Genomic DNA, 15,625 nt, shown 5'->3' with positions numbered 1-15,625 from the left:
AGACCAGCTTAAAGCTGGGCTACGTGATGTTTTTTTAACAATTTTTGTTGAAATTCTCTTTACATCCCCACAGCCAGCAATAAATCTATGGCTGTTACAAGCCTGTAATAATAATTTCAAAGCAATTCATTTGGGCTGAATGAAATGATTGGATGGCCTGCTTGCCTGTCTACCACTGTACCTGCCTACCCACGTGCATTCTGCCCCTGCAGTCACTGTGCATGACTAGAGTTTTCCACAAGGCTAAGCAGATAAAGATAAAGCTGTCATGAGCTAATCGCACAAGAACGCCACATATTTCCAGTTGCAGCTGTACCTACAACAGCTTGGACTGCTAAACAAAGCAAGAAAATAAAAGACAGAAGTAGAGGTTGGATAAAGAATGGTGTCAAACCAGAGTGACCATCAGTAAGGCTTTTCAATGAAGGGGCTGCAGAGTGACACCATGGACACTGTATTTCTGTTGAACAGATAATTATCTGGTTGTTTTGTTCTGCTTCGTTCGTTGTTAACGTGAATGAGACATGATATGATGACCATGGATATGGTTGGTGATGACATGTATGTGCTCTTTCATGGACTCGTCCCCCAGCAGCAGTGTGTTTTAGGGAAGTGGCTTTGGAGGCGTGCAGGACGGGGGTGGGGTTGTTTCTGTTGGACACATCCAAACTCCAGCTTACTCTTGCTGGTTTCTCCAAGGTTACCAACCCCAGCTTCAAATAAGCACAAGTGCTAAGGCTTGAAAGAGGATATGCCATTGACTTGACTGCATCACAATGTCTCCTTTTCTGGCTGCTGTCAAGTGCTGTCGCTGGTCTCATTGCCACTGAAGCAGATCCTTTGAACAGCTCGGGCTCTGATATGAACACCCTTGATCCTCCCTCTCAGTCCTCCTCAGAATGTAATAACTTTTAGCCTCTCATCTCACAATATTCAGGCCAGAATTAGCCTTTATATGACTCATGTAACAATGTCACCTCTGGCAGGACGAATATGAGTGCAGGTGAGACAAATGGACTGTTTCATTAGCATACCATGTCTCACACCTGCACAAAAACAGGATAAAAGCGCAATGGTCATACAAAATGTAAGAATCATGTCTCTGATATAGTAATACAAACAATAGCTAGGATAGCAAAGCTTCAATTTCACAATTTTTGACTTGGTTGCTATCAATCCCCATTAGTTTGGACCTAATTGTTTTCCTGGCCCCATAACTCTGCCAGCAATGGTCACCGTCCAGCTCTGTTCATTGTCTTTCTCTAATTAGGGCTCAGTGAAAGCGCTGACAGCGGAGGAAAATGTCCCTCTGTGCTCCCGCAGGACAAAAATGACCGTTACGCAACCACAGAATGTGTTTTCCTGCTTTAAAAGCAGCTCTGATGCATTTGGCAACAGGACATTTGGGGGGATGAATAGTTCAAAAGGTTCTACGCTGCACATTACTGCTTTGGAAGCTGAGTGTGTGTGTGTGTGTGTGCGTGTGTGTGTGTGTGTGGTGATGAGGATGTGTTTTGCCTTTGAAGTTGCAGCATGCAGTTGAAGAGAGATGGTGAAGGACGGTCAATAGAGACGCTCCCTGTGATAAGTCAGACGTCACTGGACACACCTTTCCTCTGATGCAGGGCCTTCAAACCCCCTTTCCAGTGGGATATTTTGATCATGCTGCACACAAAGCATGGACATGTTTTCTTATTACTCTGGATTTCGAGGCCCCTCAGTCTCTCTGTGGGTTGAGTGGTGTTCCATCTTGCAGGAATGAACCGTAAATCCTGGTGATTTTGTAATAACAAGCACTTTGCCCACTTGCAATTATATTGTCTTGGCATGAGAATGGTCAAAAAGAGATTCTGAATACTGAAACAACTGCATCAATATCAGCTTTTTTAAATCCCTAATGGTTATATATATCTGCCTTCAGCTCAGTTCAAAATCTCTTTGCTTGATTGGAACATTCTGCTTCGTCTCTCCTTCATCTATATCTCACTCCTTTCTTCCTTTCCTCCCTTTTGCTTTGCATCCACCTCCCCCTCTCCTTCCCGTCTTATTGATCTCCATCGACCACTCAGATGCCTCTGCCATTAGCAAGCAGAAACAGGCCAATAAGCACCATTTGATTGTCAGTGTGTGTTTTGGCCTGTGTGGAGACAACATTTAGGAGGAAGCCGAGCCAGAGCAGGTCTCTCATGTCATGTACAACAAGTACATTATTAATCTACTGGTCTGCCTTTATGTATTAGTGGACAAGTGTTATTGTTTCTGGCAAATTTTGAAATTATGATCTAATCAAATTTTAATTTATCTACTGTGTACTGCATGCTAAATGTACATTTGGATATGTTTTGAGAAGAAAGTGGTAAAAATATCTTAATCCTTTTTTCTTCCACTTTTTTTTTCTTCCAGACATCAAAAACACATGATCATAGACTAAGTCCAAGTTAAAGGCTAAAGTAAAACAAAGCTGCCATTACTGCAGCGATACCTGACTTGTAAACCTGCACAATAAAACTATAATGTATGATTTTACCTTCAAATGGCTCGAAACCAACGGTTACAACAACAGATCAACTAAAATGGAGAAAAAAAAATTAAAACAAAATTCACAAGACAAAAAAAATGCAGGCTGTCTGCCTACATGTCCATCTACCCTGTAGATAAGGAACACTTAAAATGACGAAATAAAAACAAATAAAAAAAAGAAAGTCAAATACAATACACATTATATGTATTTGTACGTGTATGCATGCATTTTCTGTACTATACAGTAACTAACTGAAAAACTTCTATCAAAATCACAATTATTGAATTTTTTGTCTTTAATAAGTCAAAGATTTGTTTTTTATTGTGACATGAATTTTCAAGCAGAGAAAACGAGAGAGCTGTGTTGTGTTTCAGTGTTAAAGAAAGAAAGAAAGAAAGAAGAGGTGCAGGGAGCCAAGAGGAAACACAACTGTCAGTCACACCCTGAGCCAAGTGTCACTGGTTTGTTTACACTGAGCCATTTTAAGTCTTCCATAGAAACAGGATCAGTGGTGAGAAATAAAAAGAGTGGGCCCAGCCTGCAGTCACACACTAGCAGCCTGCAGGTCTCTTTCCTGGTGGACATCTCTTCAAATATCAAATAAATACACTTCCATCATAATAAAAGAATCCTGAATTGAAGGTTTGTTGATTTTGGAATCATCAGACGTAATGCAGATCAGTTTAATTAGTGTGCTAGACCTTCACATCTAAACCATCATGGTTGGACAAAATGGTAACGTTACAGTTATTTTTCCCAGAGCCTGTGTCAGAGCCGCTTTCACACCAGTGTTTCACACATTCACAGAAAACAACCTTCATCTGCCGAGGGGACGATTGGCAACTGTGATCAAACATCTTTGTTTTCACTGACAGTGAAAGTTTGGGTCTGCCACCACAATAATGGCAGCGTAACAAGACAGTGAAATACATAAAGTCATGATGGAGTCTCACTGCTATCATCACGTCCAGTTTATCTGTAGCTCCATGTAATCCCTCATTGACCCTCACTCATCCCTCTGTCTATAAAGAGGTTACTGTCAGTGTTAGTACTGTAGTATATTAAGTTGTCAACATACAAAATTACAGTTCCCACTGACACTGACCAATTCTCTCTTGTTCATATCCACACAGACCTTTTCTGTCATGTCATCTTTCCAAATTCTGAGCTGTAATCTAAAGAACATGCGCGAAGTTCTGACCTCCCAGCACCAATGACTGGCCTCGTTTTATCAAGATGCTGACAAACTGAGAGCAGTCCTGACATGAAACAGTTGAGGCTGGAGGAAATGGTGATTGTTAAATGCTATTAAGACAATATCATCCAAACTAAAAGGGAAGTTTTCACCATATTGACATGTACGACTCCAGTGAATGATGTCCAGTGAGAAACATGCTGTCTTCACTTACAGACTGTTTTTCCAGAGGACTGATAGAGAGTTTCATCACATGGCGCAACAACAATCACCTGAAGCTCAACATCAGCAGAACCAATGAGCTTGTGGTGGAACTACAATGATTCAAATATGTGTGTTGCTGTGAAGAAGCTACAAAGTGTAAAACGTGGATGCTTCACACACATCTTCAAGCCGGCAGCACAGGAGATCTTTACAATCAGCACAGTGTGAAGGAGGACACGGTGGAGGCGATAAAAGTGGTTATTTGTAAGACTAATAAATAGATGTTTAGAATGAAAGCCAGGTTATCTTACAGAAGTAAACACCACTGGATGCTGAACCACAGCAAGCTGTTATCTGAGTGCCGGTACTTCACAGATCAGGTCAGCAGAAATTCCCTTCAGTGAAGTTAGCTTTAGGTTGGATATCGGACAAACTGTCACTCTGGATCAGGAGCACCTTCTTCCTCAGTGACAAAATATGTCATATATACATGCTGTGTGTGTCTGTTTCACATATACATGCTGATAGATGTGATGTAATTAAAGCAGTGCTGGTGGTAATGCATCGTGTGTCTGCCTCTGTCCAGAGAGCAGCACGCTCTGCTTTTCATTCCCTGTGTACTGAGCGTCAGCCTCGTGGTTACATGCATATTGAAAAAAACAAAGTTGAAGTGTAACTAAAGGCTTTAGGTTGCGTTTACGCCCGTGAGACACAGCAGAAACACGAGCGTGCACAGAGCTGCTGCAGCCAGCTGCACAGATTAAGTCGAGAGCTTATCTGTCGGAGACGTGCAAGTGAAGAACTGCTCTGACGAAGCTCGTCAGCAAAGTTCCCGTCAAAGCCAATCACAGGGCAAGCTAATGTTGCCATTGTCAGAATGAACATATGAATTCTTGAGTTATGACCAAAAAAAATGTGTTTTGTTTTTCACTTCTGGAACAAAATCCAGATGTCTGATTTCATGTCAACGTTCCATCAGCGTCACACAAAGACAAAGATTTGGAATCTTTTAAAGTCATGAGGCTGTCATAGCATTTTTCTTTGCTGGGTCACTTCTGTTCTGAAATGAGATTTGAAGAAAATCAAATCATGTAATACAACATTAGAATATCATGACGTCGGGTATTTGTTGTTATTCAATTTCAAAGCCACAGAGGAAAGGAGACAAAGAGCGGGACAAACCTCGATGTTATGGCTGTGCGATAATGCAATCACAGGCTAATTATAGGTATGGAAAGAACATCCTTGCCAGCCTGGAAGTGGACTGTTTATTAACCGGATGACTGCACACAACAAGCCTGCTCTGCACCAGGAGGGATACGGTGGCCTGAACAGGTCAAATCAACATCACAGCCTGTGATGAAGAAAAAAAAAAGGATGAACAGAAGTATAAAACGAGGGTGTGGAACATTCAGAGGGTGTAAGGTGGATGGAGCAGGTGGTGCAGAGGCTAATTCAAGGAGATGATGGTAACACGTTGAGAAGAGAGGACCAGCAGGGAGAAGGACCAGGAACACACTGTCTGAATTCATGTCTGCCATTTGGTGGACACATAGAGGTGAGAGGCAGACCAGGCACAGTCTGGAGTGTACCATACACTCCAAACTGGGACACAGACGCACAGAAGTCTTTCAAAGTGTGTCTGCAGTTTAAGGAGGAGGTCAGTGGTGGTTGTCAATTAGCCTGAAAGGCCCACTGCATGTGAGCTTGATGAATGAATGAATCTAAAATTAGGCATCATCCTATCCATGGAAAACACTGCTTCAGGGAATTACTGTTCTATTGCTGTTGGGGACATGAAATCCAAACGGAGAACATTCCAAACTGTCTCTGGCAGCATCCACCTGTTTGCACTGCAGGGTTTGTTCAGCGAGCATCAGGCTGATTCCACGTCTTATTAAAAAGACCATAATTATCATTTTCCAGTTGGTAATTGTCGGCGACCTGTGCAGTAAATAATATGTTGCTGACAACAACCAGAGGCTGTCATCACGGGTCAGCCTGTCATACACAAGGGAAAGCTCAACACGAGTGAGGACTCTGTGAATTGTTTCAAGTTAGCAGCATTACACAGTACACACCACTGCTGTGTGACCACCAAGTTTCATATATGGAAAATCAATGCCTGGAAAATGTTTCCATGGGAATGTTCCCATTTTTTCTGCTTGACTCAAGCTGATGCATGCACAGATTATGAAGGATGTACTGAAGTCGAACCTCTACAGGAATGAACACCTGCCAAAAGCATCCATGTTGCAGAAACAACAGTAAATGGAATTAGAAAAACAATTGCAATTTGAATTGAGTCCAATTTTCAAACAACAAGAGCCACAGCTGGAAGTGGAACTTACATCCAAGCTGCAGGGGGTGCAGCGTTTCGTCAGTGACCACAGATTTCAGCAGCTGTAGCGCTTACTCAGCTGGAGGTAGTTGTCTTTGATTAGGAGAGCTGGTGGTGGTTGGGTTAATGTGCTCCGAGCGTCTGTAAGTGCACCGCACTACCACACAGGCCACGAAGCTGGATCCACACTCAGCGAGGTTAAGACGTTATTATCACACACTTCATATGAATGACTTTCTGCTGATCTTAATTATCTTAACACTGTCTCAAATGAAGTAACACAGTATGAAAATAAGTGTAAAAATGAATCATGTGATGGTCTCACACACTGAATCAGCACAACATCCAGATATTTCTGCCATACTGCAGATTTTGCTCTTGCTTGCACTCTACATGCCGCATTTTGGCCAAATCAGTTCACAGTGCTTTGTCCTGATCCCACCTACATCTAATACAAACACCTGGGTGTAAAAAGAGCCAATAAAACCAAGTGATTCATGAGTGATCAGCAGCCAATGAGGAGTCCACGTTTGAGCTCCGACTTAATTGAACTTGAATCTGTCAGACAGATACAACCACAACAGGCGAGACATGGCATTAAAGACAGATATTAACCAACAAAGTTCCCCCCAGTACCACCAACAATCCAGAGTCAAGTACACAGCGAGTGACACACACCTCATATCACCAGGACAGAGCTCCACATGAGGCACTTTGTACCAGGTGAGCTACCTGCAGCCCATTGATGCCACTTTTTCTACGCACAACCCAGTAAAGACGATGTTTTATCATCAGCATCAGCATTTACGCTGAGTTTAAAGGTCTGGATTCAAAGTTGTTTTATTTTTCCTGAGTCCAACGTTTGTTTGTTTTCCTCTGCCTGGTGAGAAAACAGACCTTTTAAAGATTAAGCAGCAAAGCTGAGCTGCTGGATGGAGAGTGTTTGCTTTTCTCATTCAGCTGTAAGAGTCTCCTGTAGCTCAAAGAGTCAAAGCTCAGCGCACAAAGCCAGACAACAGTACAGTTAGTGTGCACAGCAGAGGGCCCCTCACGCCTGGAACAACCCACGTTCACTCTGGAAGAAGTCAATATACATATTTGTCCACAGTGATGAGGACATCGTTTGTCTTACTCCATACGTACAGACACAGGAGACAATTGATTAGGCTTGGTACGTCTTTAATCTATAGAAAACCATCACAATCTAAAACACAATACTGATCACAAAAACGTTCAATTAGATATTTGTGTTTCCACAGAATTAAGAAGCAACTCAAACTCACACACCTGCTCTATAATACTGCTGCTCAGATATCGGCATGCCCAGCCGATATCTGAGCATGGATGAAGGAACGACACCTTCAGCTCAACCTGTCAAAGACTGAGCTCCTTGTCATCCCATCCCATACAAAAACATATCAGTATCCAGGTTGACTCGGGTCTACTCACTCCCACAGAATCTGCCAGAAACTTGGGTGTCTTGATCGATGACCAGCTGACTTTGACTGGCTCCCAGCTGCTGCCCGCACCAAGTATAACTCCTTGATGCTTGCATACAAAATTGCTACCAAAACCGCTCCGACCTACCTGAACTCCCTCATTCAGGTTTATGCTCCCTCCTGGGCCTGGTGCCTGGTGCTGCCACCTCCAAAAACCCCTAAGTCTCTAGCTAGCCTCTTTTCTTTTGTGGTTCCCCGGTGGTGGAACGAGTTACCAAACTCCATTCGTTCTGCAGAGTCCCTCTCGATCTTCAGAAATAGACTAAAAACCAAGCTCTTTACTGAACACCTTGTTCTTTAATAAGAAAAAAAAAAACTCTATGCACTTCTTGCACTTCTCCGTAGCATCGTCTTGTAGCACCTATGACCAGTTGGACCAGAAAGTTGCGTTAGGGCACTTATTCTTGTTGTTCTCTCCCGTCTAGAACCTTGCTTGTATTGTATGAAAAATCTCATATGTACGTCGCTTTGGATAAAAGCGTCTACCAAATGACAAATTGTAATTGTAATTTCTGCTATCATGTTCCTACAGCACTGACTCATGCTGCAGGCTTGGTCCGGATAGCTATGATGGATAGTAATACAACAGTGAACAGAGGAAGACGCTAAAACACTAAATCAAGTCCCGGGCGTGTGTGCATGTGCGCGTGTGTGGCAGTCATAGCCCTTTTACCTCCATGCATTAGACTGTAGAAGAAGCTGCTGAACTATAAGAGCCATAATGCTCCTGATGCATCTTCTCCTAATGTTAGCGGAGGCTCACGCTGAGTACGACACAGGGTGATGAAAGGTGAGCAGCTGAGCCTGAGTGTCCTCACCTGCACCGAGGGGGACACGTGAACATGGACGTGGCCCTGAGCTCAAACTCTACATGAACAGCTGTGCCAAGATGTTGTATTTTAACCATGTTTTCTAACTGTTTTGGCTCAGTTCTCAAAGTTTCACTGCGCAAATGCGCTAAATTCAAACACAAAACGTTGAACTTCCGTTCTAAATACAAAACACTGAATATGATGTTCAGTCCTCATACAGCAGACGAGTCATATGAACACACTGTAATCACACAGCCAGCGCAAACATTCATCATTACTACTCATCTTGAGGAAATGATCACTGCAGACTGTTTTCATGAGTCACTTTCCATTTCATGATGAAAGTTTGATTTTAAAATGAGTGATGCCTTACCTGGTTTGGATTGAGTGTGCTATGTTTTTCATGCTTTAGATGATTCTTAGATTAGATAATTATCATGATATTAGAATATTAGGATATTTCTGCCTCTTGTTTTCAGCTGCTTGTCTGCTTTTAATGTCTGTTGCTCTGTCTCTTATTAGTTTTTTCTTTTTTCCTCCGTGAAGCACTTTGCGACGTCTGTTCTTGAAAGCTGCTGTATAAATAAACTGTGGCGCCTTGAACTTCTTCTTGCAAAGTCCAGTGAATGCAGCTCTGTGCCAATATGGACTAATTCAATTGTAAGAGGTTTAAAAGCTATGATTTAATGGAACAAAGTATTCTCCATAGTGTATATGCCTGTCTTGAGACACTGCCGTTTGTCGGCAATTATCCTCCAATTCTGGAATAGCTGCCGACAGACGTGCTGCCACCGTGACACCAGGAGCCTGCAGATCTGTGAACGTGCTAACATAGAAATATACCCACTCATTTCTTTCATCAGATTTCTATGAGTTTCACAAATCTCAGGCACACGCCGGATTTCCACCCCTCCAGGTATCAATGGCTGTAAACACGCCTTTAAACACCTGTCTGCATATCAACACTGCACCTCATTAGACCCGCCAATGAACAGAAGAACAAAGACGAAGCACAGTTTTACCGGCTGTGCTGCGCTGGCGAGGTTCACTAACCGTGAGCAGCTGTCACCACGCACAGCTGGACCATTAATGTGAAAGAAATCTTGGCAGCTGTTAGCTTGTGACTGAGGAAGGTTCAGGAGGCCTGGACGCCTTCCGCTCAAGCATTTATTGAAGCTTGATCGAGAAGAATGGAGATGAGCAGACATGAGAGTCTGTGCAATGGCACCCGACACTGACGGTGGGGAGTATTTAACCCTTACTAGGCCCACGAGATTTCCTACATGTCCAAGTGCTGTTATTTTCCACTCATCTACACATATGTGAGGACTCCTTTAGGTGATACCTGCTACGACCTTGGCTCCCCTGGGACACAGCCCAGGCGCTCTTAGGCCACAGAGAGTTTGTCATATTAGCTTTTAGACCTAAAGAAGGCGAATTCCTGCTCATGCACAGTCTCATGTGTGGGAATGGTCATATGCATGGTTTTAATGTGATGTCAGCAGCAGCTAATGAGGTGAAGTTGAGGGACAGCGTGAGGAGGTTCCCAGGATCAGAGGTTCCCAGCGTGGGACGATCCCAGTATCGTTCAAGCATACAATGTCGCAAACTGGTACAAAATGTGAAGGCTGCTCTGCATTGAGATCCCGCCTCCCACATCGCCATCAAGCAGAAGATCAAACAAGCTTTCATCGCATGGTCATGCGACCTGCACCCGCTGCTCTTCAGCTGGAGAGCAGAGCTGTCGTCATGGCGTGGCTCACGTCACTGATGGTGCAGGTATGATTTCAAAGGTTCCCTGCGGAGTTTCTGACCTCCAGCAGCAGCACGGAGCCGTTTCTCCACGAGTGAGTCAACATAGTGTTTGTCATGGACACACAAACATGGACAGAATCAATGGTGGATTTGAAATAATTCAAATCTGGGAATGCCTTACGGGCATAAACATAAACAGCAGTGAACACGTTTGTTAAAGCTCAAGGATACACACAGCGTGTAACTGACTGTAGATATCATTTTTGCGTGTTTGCAATGGAACTCCTCTAAGTGTATTTGGAGTGTGTTCATGCAGAGAGGCTTTAAACATCCATCAGCTCTCTCCTTAACTACAACTAATCCCTCATGGCTGGAGCTCATGTCACTGACCCTCATATCGCCGTTAAGCCAAAATCAGTGGATGAGGAAAGCCTCTATGAGTCTGCCCATCAGTCCTCTTAATCCAATATATGCAAAGTGTTTTGGCACATAGGTCATCCATCAGGAACAAGAATCACAGACAAGTCTTGGACTCTGGACGCTTAATTACAAAGATGTGGATCTGAATCTGCCACGTCTGCACTATACACACAATTTCACATGAGGAATGGACAATCTGTCACTCTCATCTCTGACAGTTTTACAGAAGTTTAGCCAGATTAGCCTTCAAAAGCCTTAGAAATCAACATCTGGAAGAGGCCAAAGAGACTGATAATGAGTAGAAATGAGAATCATGGCAGACCTGAGATTCAAAACCTGAACTACTAGTCAGACATGTGAGGCTAGATTCACACAATTTCCTGTTTTCATTGACGAGTTATGTCCCGGTGTCCTCCGTGAGAAGCATATGATGACTTGGTTTGAAAATGGAAGACAACAGAGGCAGTGTGAACCCCAACGAGCAGGCCGTCAGAGCCTCTTATCAAAGCGAGCACAGCAGTAACACTACATGGTCTGAGGGCTCGATTCCCTCCAGGCCGCCTGCTCGCATTCAAAATGGATGTGCTCAAAAAGTCAGCTGAACGAAATAAAATAATAATGATGAGAGTTAATAATACATGACAGACATGAGTGTCAGCGGGGCTGGACTGGCAGGAAGAGCGGGGATCGTGACCACATTGTGCTACCTTCAGAGCCCTGAAAAACAAAATGAGAGCTTATTGTCGTCCGACCACTGTCCTCAAATAAGCAATGAAAATGAAACTCGTGACACCAGTGTATGTGTTAAAAGGCAAAGACGAGAGGAGCACTTCAGTGGCACCTTCGCAAAAACTGCAAATCAAGGTATGAAACCCCTGAGCCAGGTGCCAACGCTTCATCACGTGACAGAGAGTGAAACATAATGAGACAAAGAACAAATCTAAATCACTGCCAACGACTGGATTCAGCTTTCTGCCTGCTAGTGAGTGTGTGTGTGTGTGTGTGTGTGTGTGTGTGTGTGTGTGTCCTAGAGGCCCAGTAACCTAGTGAGTAGTTATGGGGGTCTGGCAACAAGGACAAAGGATGACAGAATCACAGGTAGCCCGGGAGCCTACCTGGCGTCTCTGTTTGCACAGAACATCCCAGCAGACAATGTGTTGTGCTTTTATCCTCTAAAAAGGTCTGTTGTAGCCTCCACTGCTCTTTTCAGGGTGCATATAATATCACCAGCATTGATATTCCTTCTCTGCTCTCATGTTCTGTAAATCACCATCGAGACGGTGGTACAGAACAGCGCCAATCAAGCTAAAAGTTAAGATTTTTTTTGATATTTAGTGTTTACCGGTGGGCCAGTTGCAAGCCGAAGTTACCAGAAGATGCTATATTATCTGATAAACATCCCAGTTTGTCCTCGGCGGCGTGTGTAATCTTGGCGTTTAGCGGAGGAATACTGAATCGCGTTAATTTTGAATTGAATTTTGCGAACAAGGCTCTCAAAACAATGCCGAGCGTCACATTGGAGGTAGATCACAGGCAGCCTGCTGACACACCGATTAGCCGGCAACAAAACCACTTTCTGTCCACATGATGAAAGCAGTCAGAGGGCGACATGACCCTGCCAACCACACGTTTGTGTGTGAAAGCTTTAACTGAGCCATAATAACAGCAGGCGCCGCTTACCTCTAGAAAGAGCCAGAATGTCAGGGCGACATCGGCCAGTGAATTCCTCATATCTCCGCCCGGTAGGTGAAACCAAGCTCCGCTTCTGAGAGAAAGACGAGGAGGAGATGCTCCTTTTTCACTATGTCGCTTTCATCCCGCTACTGGAGGCACCCACGGATCTGATCCAGCTCCGACACGGAGTCCTTCGGCTGACAGGACGAATGGAGGAGACCTGGGTGACGGTCAGACGGTCCACAGACGGAGACTAATGGCATGGTGGGAAGCTGCATCAGCCTGTGATGTTCCGCTTATTCCACGCCCCTTTCCCGGCCCCCCGCCCTGCGTGCGCGCGCGCACACACACACACACACACACACAAACATACACTTAGCTTATTTTTAGCATATTTGTGTATATGTAAAACAGCTATAATGATATATATCATAGTTTTCTTGTGCTTGACTGTGTGATGATAGCCTGTCATATTGAGTCTTCTCCCTTTTCAAACACTTCCAGTGTCCTCTGTGAAAGGGATGACCTGTTCTGTTGTGTTCTAACGGGACACTTGTCCTGCTGTCCCCTTCATCTTGAAGTTGAAGTGGTGCACTAATACTTACTCAGATACCTTCAGTTGTCTAACAGCACCTATGCTTTGTTGTATGAGAACAATCAGTAGTCTAACACACACTTAACGGTCAATAATTCCAACAAACACACTGAAGACCTGCCACTCTGTGTGTCCTCACTTAGTACTGGACCATTTATAGACAGCAAGTGGACATTTTCTGCACACAAGCAGTGTCCTCCTCAGAAGAGCTACCAGTTATTCTCCTTTTTCTGTGTCTGTGGGGTCCAGGTCCAGTCTTTTCCTGCATTGAAGCATTTTTGAAATTTGCATGGGAATAAAAAAACGCTACCTTGGTGTGTTAACTTTACTTTTAGGAAGCCTAATGTGGAAAAAGCTAACTGAGATGAGCTGGTGAACACCAAGACAGAGTGAAATCAGATAACACTAATTCAATTATCTTACCACAAATACCTCAATGGCAGCAGATTGTTATTCAGGCTCTGCACTGTTTTCTCCATAGTCTAAAAATCTGTCATGGTCCAACCAGAGTGTGTATTTCTGAAGGGCTTCATTTACATAATATGCCAGTTGTGGCACTCAAGTGAGGCGTTTCAGATTCAGCACCATGGACAGCACCTGAGCTCACCCAGGCAGCTGAGACAGAGGAGACAGTTGGACAGGCGCTGACAGGAGACACAGGAAGATCTGCAGCACGGCCATTTTGACGGGTTGGTCGGACAGCGCAGGAAACATGCTGGCTGAATCACCGCCACCGGAGCGCTGCTGGGTGTCACTCTGGTCTCATGGCCACAGTTTGGATTGAAGGTCATCTGACCACAAACAATCATTATGCAGAAAACAGCTGTAAAATGACGTGTTCATTTTCCTGAGAGTCAGAAATGAATGATCGCAGTCTGATTTCTATTGGTCCACTGGAGTGTGATGAGTCTCTAAGCGAAGGCGTTAATGACATTATGGAGTCTCTGTTCTCTTCAAGTGTCCCAGCCAGGCTGCATGCACGATAGCAGGATCCTGAAACTGAAGCAGCTAAATAGAATTCAGCCATCACTCATTTATTATTTACACCTGTGCTTTTCCTGCTGCGACATGAAAAAGTCTGTTGGAATAACACTGTATTGAGTCTTTTCCTCATTTATTTATATTTTGTACTCTTTCAGTTAACTTTTGGACCCAAATTGCCTCGTCATTAGTCTTATTTTTGATTGCTGAGTCAACAATTCAACTAATTGAATTGATTGATTGATTGATTGAATGAAAAATGAATGTGTCTCTCATCACACTGACAAAGATGCATTTCTCCAACTTCTTCAGTCTGTTTGCAGAGTGTCTCAAAACAAGGACACGACATGACCTTTTTACATTTGTACATCCAATACTCCCCGTAATGTTGCTGTGCCTTTAACAAAATGGAGAAAAAGAGTAATGAGTGGAAAATATTCAATATTCATTGAAGGGAGTTTGAATTCAAGCTCAGAGGCTCTGGTGTATTAACATAACCTGAGAGGAGCAAGCTGGGGCTGGATGCTTTAGTGTGTGTGACAGCTGATTGACATGCCTCGAACTGAAATGCATCATGTTACACAAAATCAAAATATTGTGCAGCTGATAAGTAAATCCTCTAATCGGGGGCTTAACCACCACAAGAGATGTGATAAATCTGCTTTGCACCAGCTGGTTAGAATAAAAGGATCAAGCATTGACGTGGGACCATTCTGAGGCCTTTTAAATTGGACAGGTGGGTTGTGCCCGACAAGGTGAAGCCGGTGTCTGTCTCAGCATTTTCACAGAAAGTCAAATATCCCGAACAATGAATCACACAGCACAGCCAACTGCTGCTGAACCGCCCTCCATGGACTGCTGTTTGCCATCACCTGTCCAAACACTGCTGTTGGTGTCATTATTAGGGTGTGGCGAGCAGCGCTGCGACCTGTGTGAAAGCCTCGGCTGTTACATCAGTGTCACGCAGGGTTGATTTCAGTCTACTGACACCAGACGCCTACAATTAACATCCCATTATGTGGGAAATGAGCCTTTATACGTTGCATTTGTTCCATTCTGTGGAGGACAACAGCACAGAGACCTCAGCAGTGTGTGTGTGTGTGTGTGTGTGTGTGTGTGTGTGTGTGTGTGTGTGTGTGTGTGTGTGTGTGTGTGTTGCAGAGCAGCAGATTGTGACAGGAGACAGAGGAGGAGAACATAAAGCTGGATGTTACTGTCAGGGAGAAGTAATGAAAGGCACACGGTGGAATATGGACAGCTGTGATTTGTTGCACCCCCTGAGGGAGAGACCATGGTGTATATGTGGACTTGATGGAGTGAGTGAATGAATGAATGTGACATCATGAGTGGGGATTAAATGCATCTTGAATAATCAAGAAAACACAATTCATAATAATGTCATGCCAGAGAGCTGGTGATAGTTTATTTAGCTCACAGTTACTCTGTAGCATCATGAAAGGCTCCCGTCACTTCAAACACCACTGACACACTGAGTGAAGGCTGGTGTCTGTCACAGTCCACTTGTTAGCTGTGCTGCCTCTGCTGCAGATCACAGCATGTGGGTCCCTCTTCAAAGCACATGCCAGTCTAAATGATCAAACTTGTTCATTTGCTGCTGCTGCTTTTTG

The 15,625-nt window shown here is 43.9% G+C and overlaps 1 protein-coding gene across 1 annotated transcript in view; it reads right to left on the bottom strand.

Moving 5' to 3' along the window:
* Positions 1–12,698, bottom strand: part of vopp1b (VOPP1 WW domain binding protein b) — a 39,192-nt gene extending 26,494 nt beyond the window's left edge. Inside the window, exon 1 of the mRNA XM_076761512.1 lies at positions 12,428–12,698. Coding sequence (XP_076617627.1) covers positions 12,428–12,478 — 51 coding nt within the window. The 5' untranslated portion in view covers positions 12,479–12,698. The remainder of the gene's footprint in view (positions 1–12,427) is intronic.
* Positions 12,699–15,625: the final 2,927 nt, after the last annotated feature.

Source organism: Chaetodon auriga, chromosome 21 (assembly GCF_051107435.1).
Source record: "Chaetodon auriga isolate fChaAug3 chromosome 21, fChaAug3.hap1, whole genome shotgun sequence".
Lineage (NCBI taxonomy): Eukaryota > Metazoa > Chordata > Actinopteri > Chaetodontiformes > Chaetodontidae > Chaetodon > Chaetodon auriga.
The sequence above is the reverse complement of the archived record's forward strand: the minus strand, read 5'-3'. Positions and strand labels throughout refer to the sequence as shown.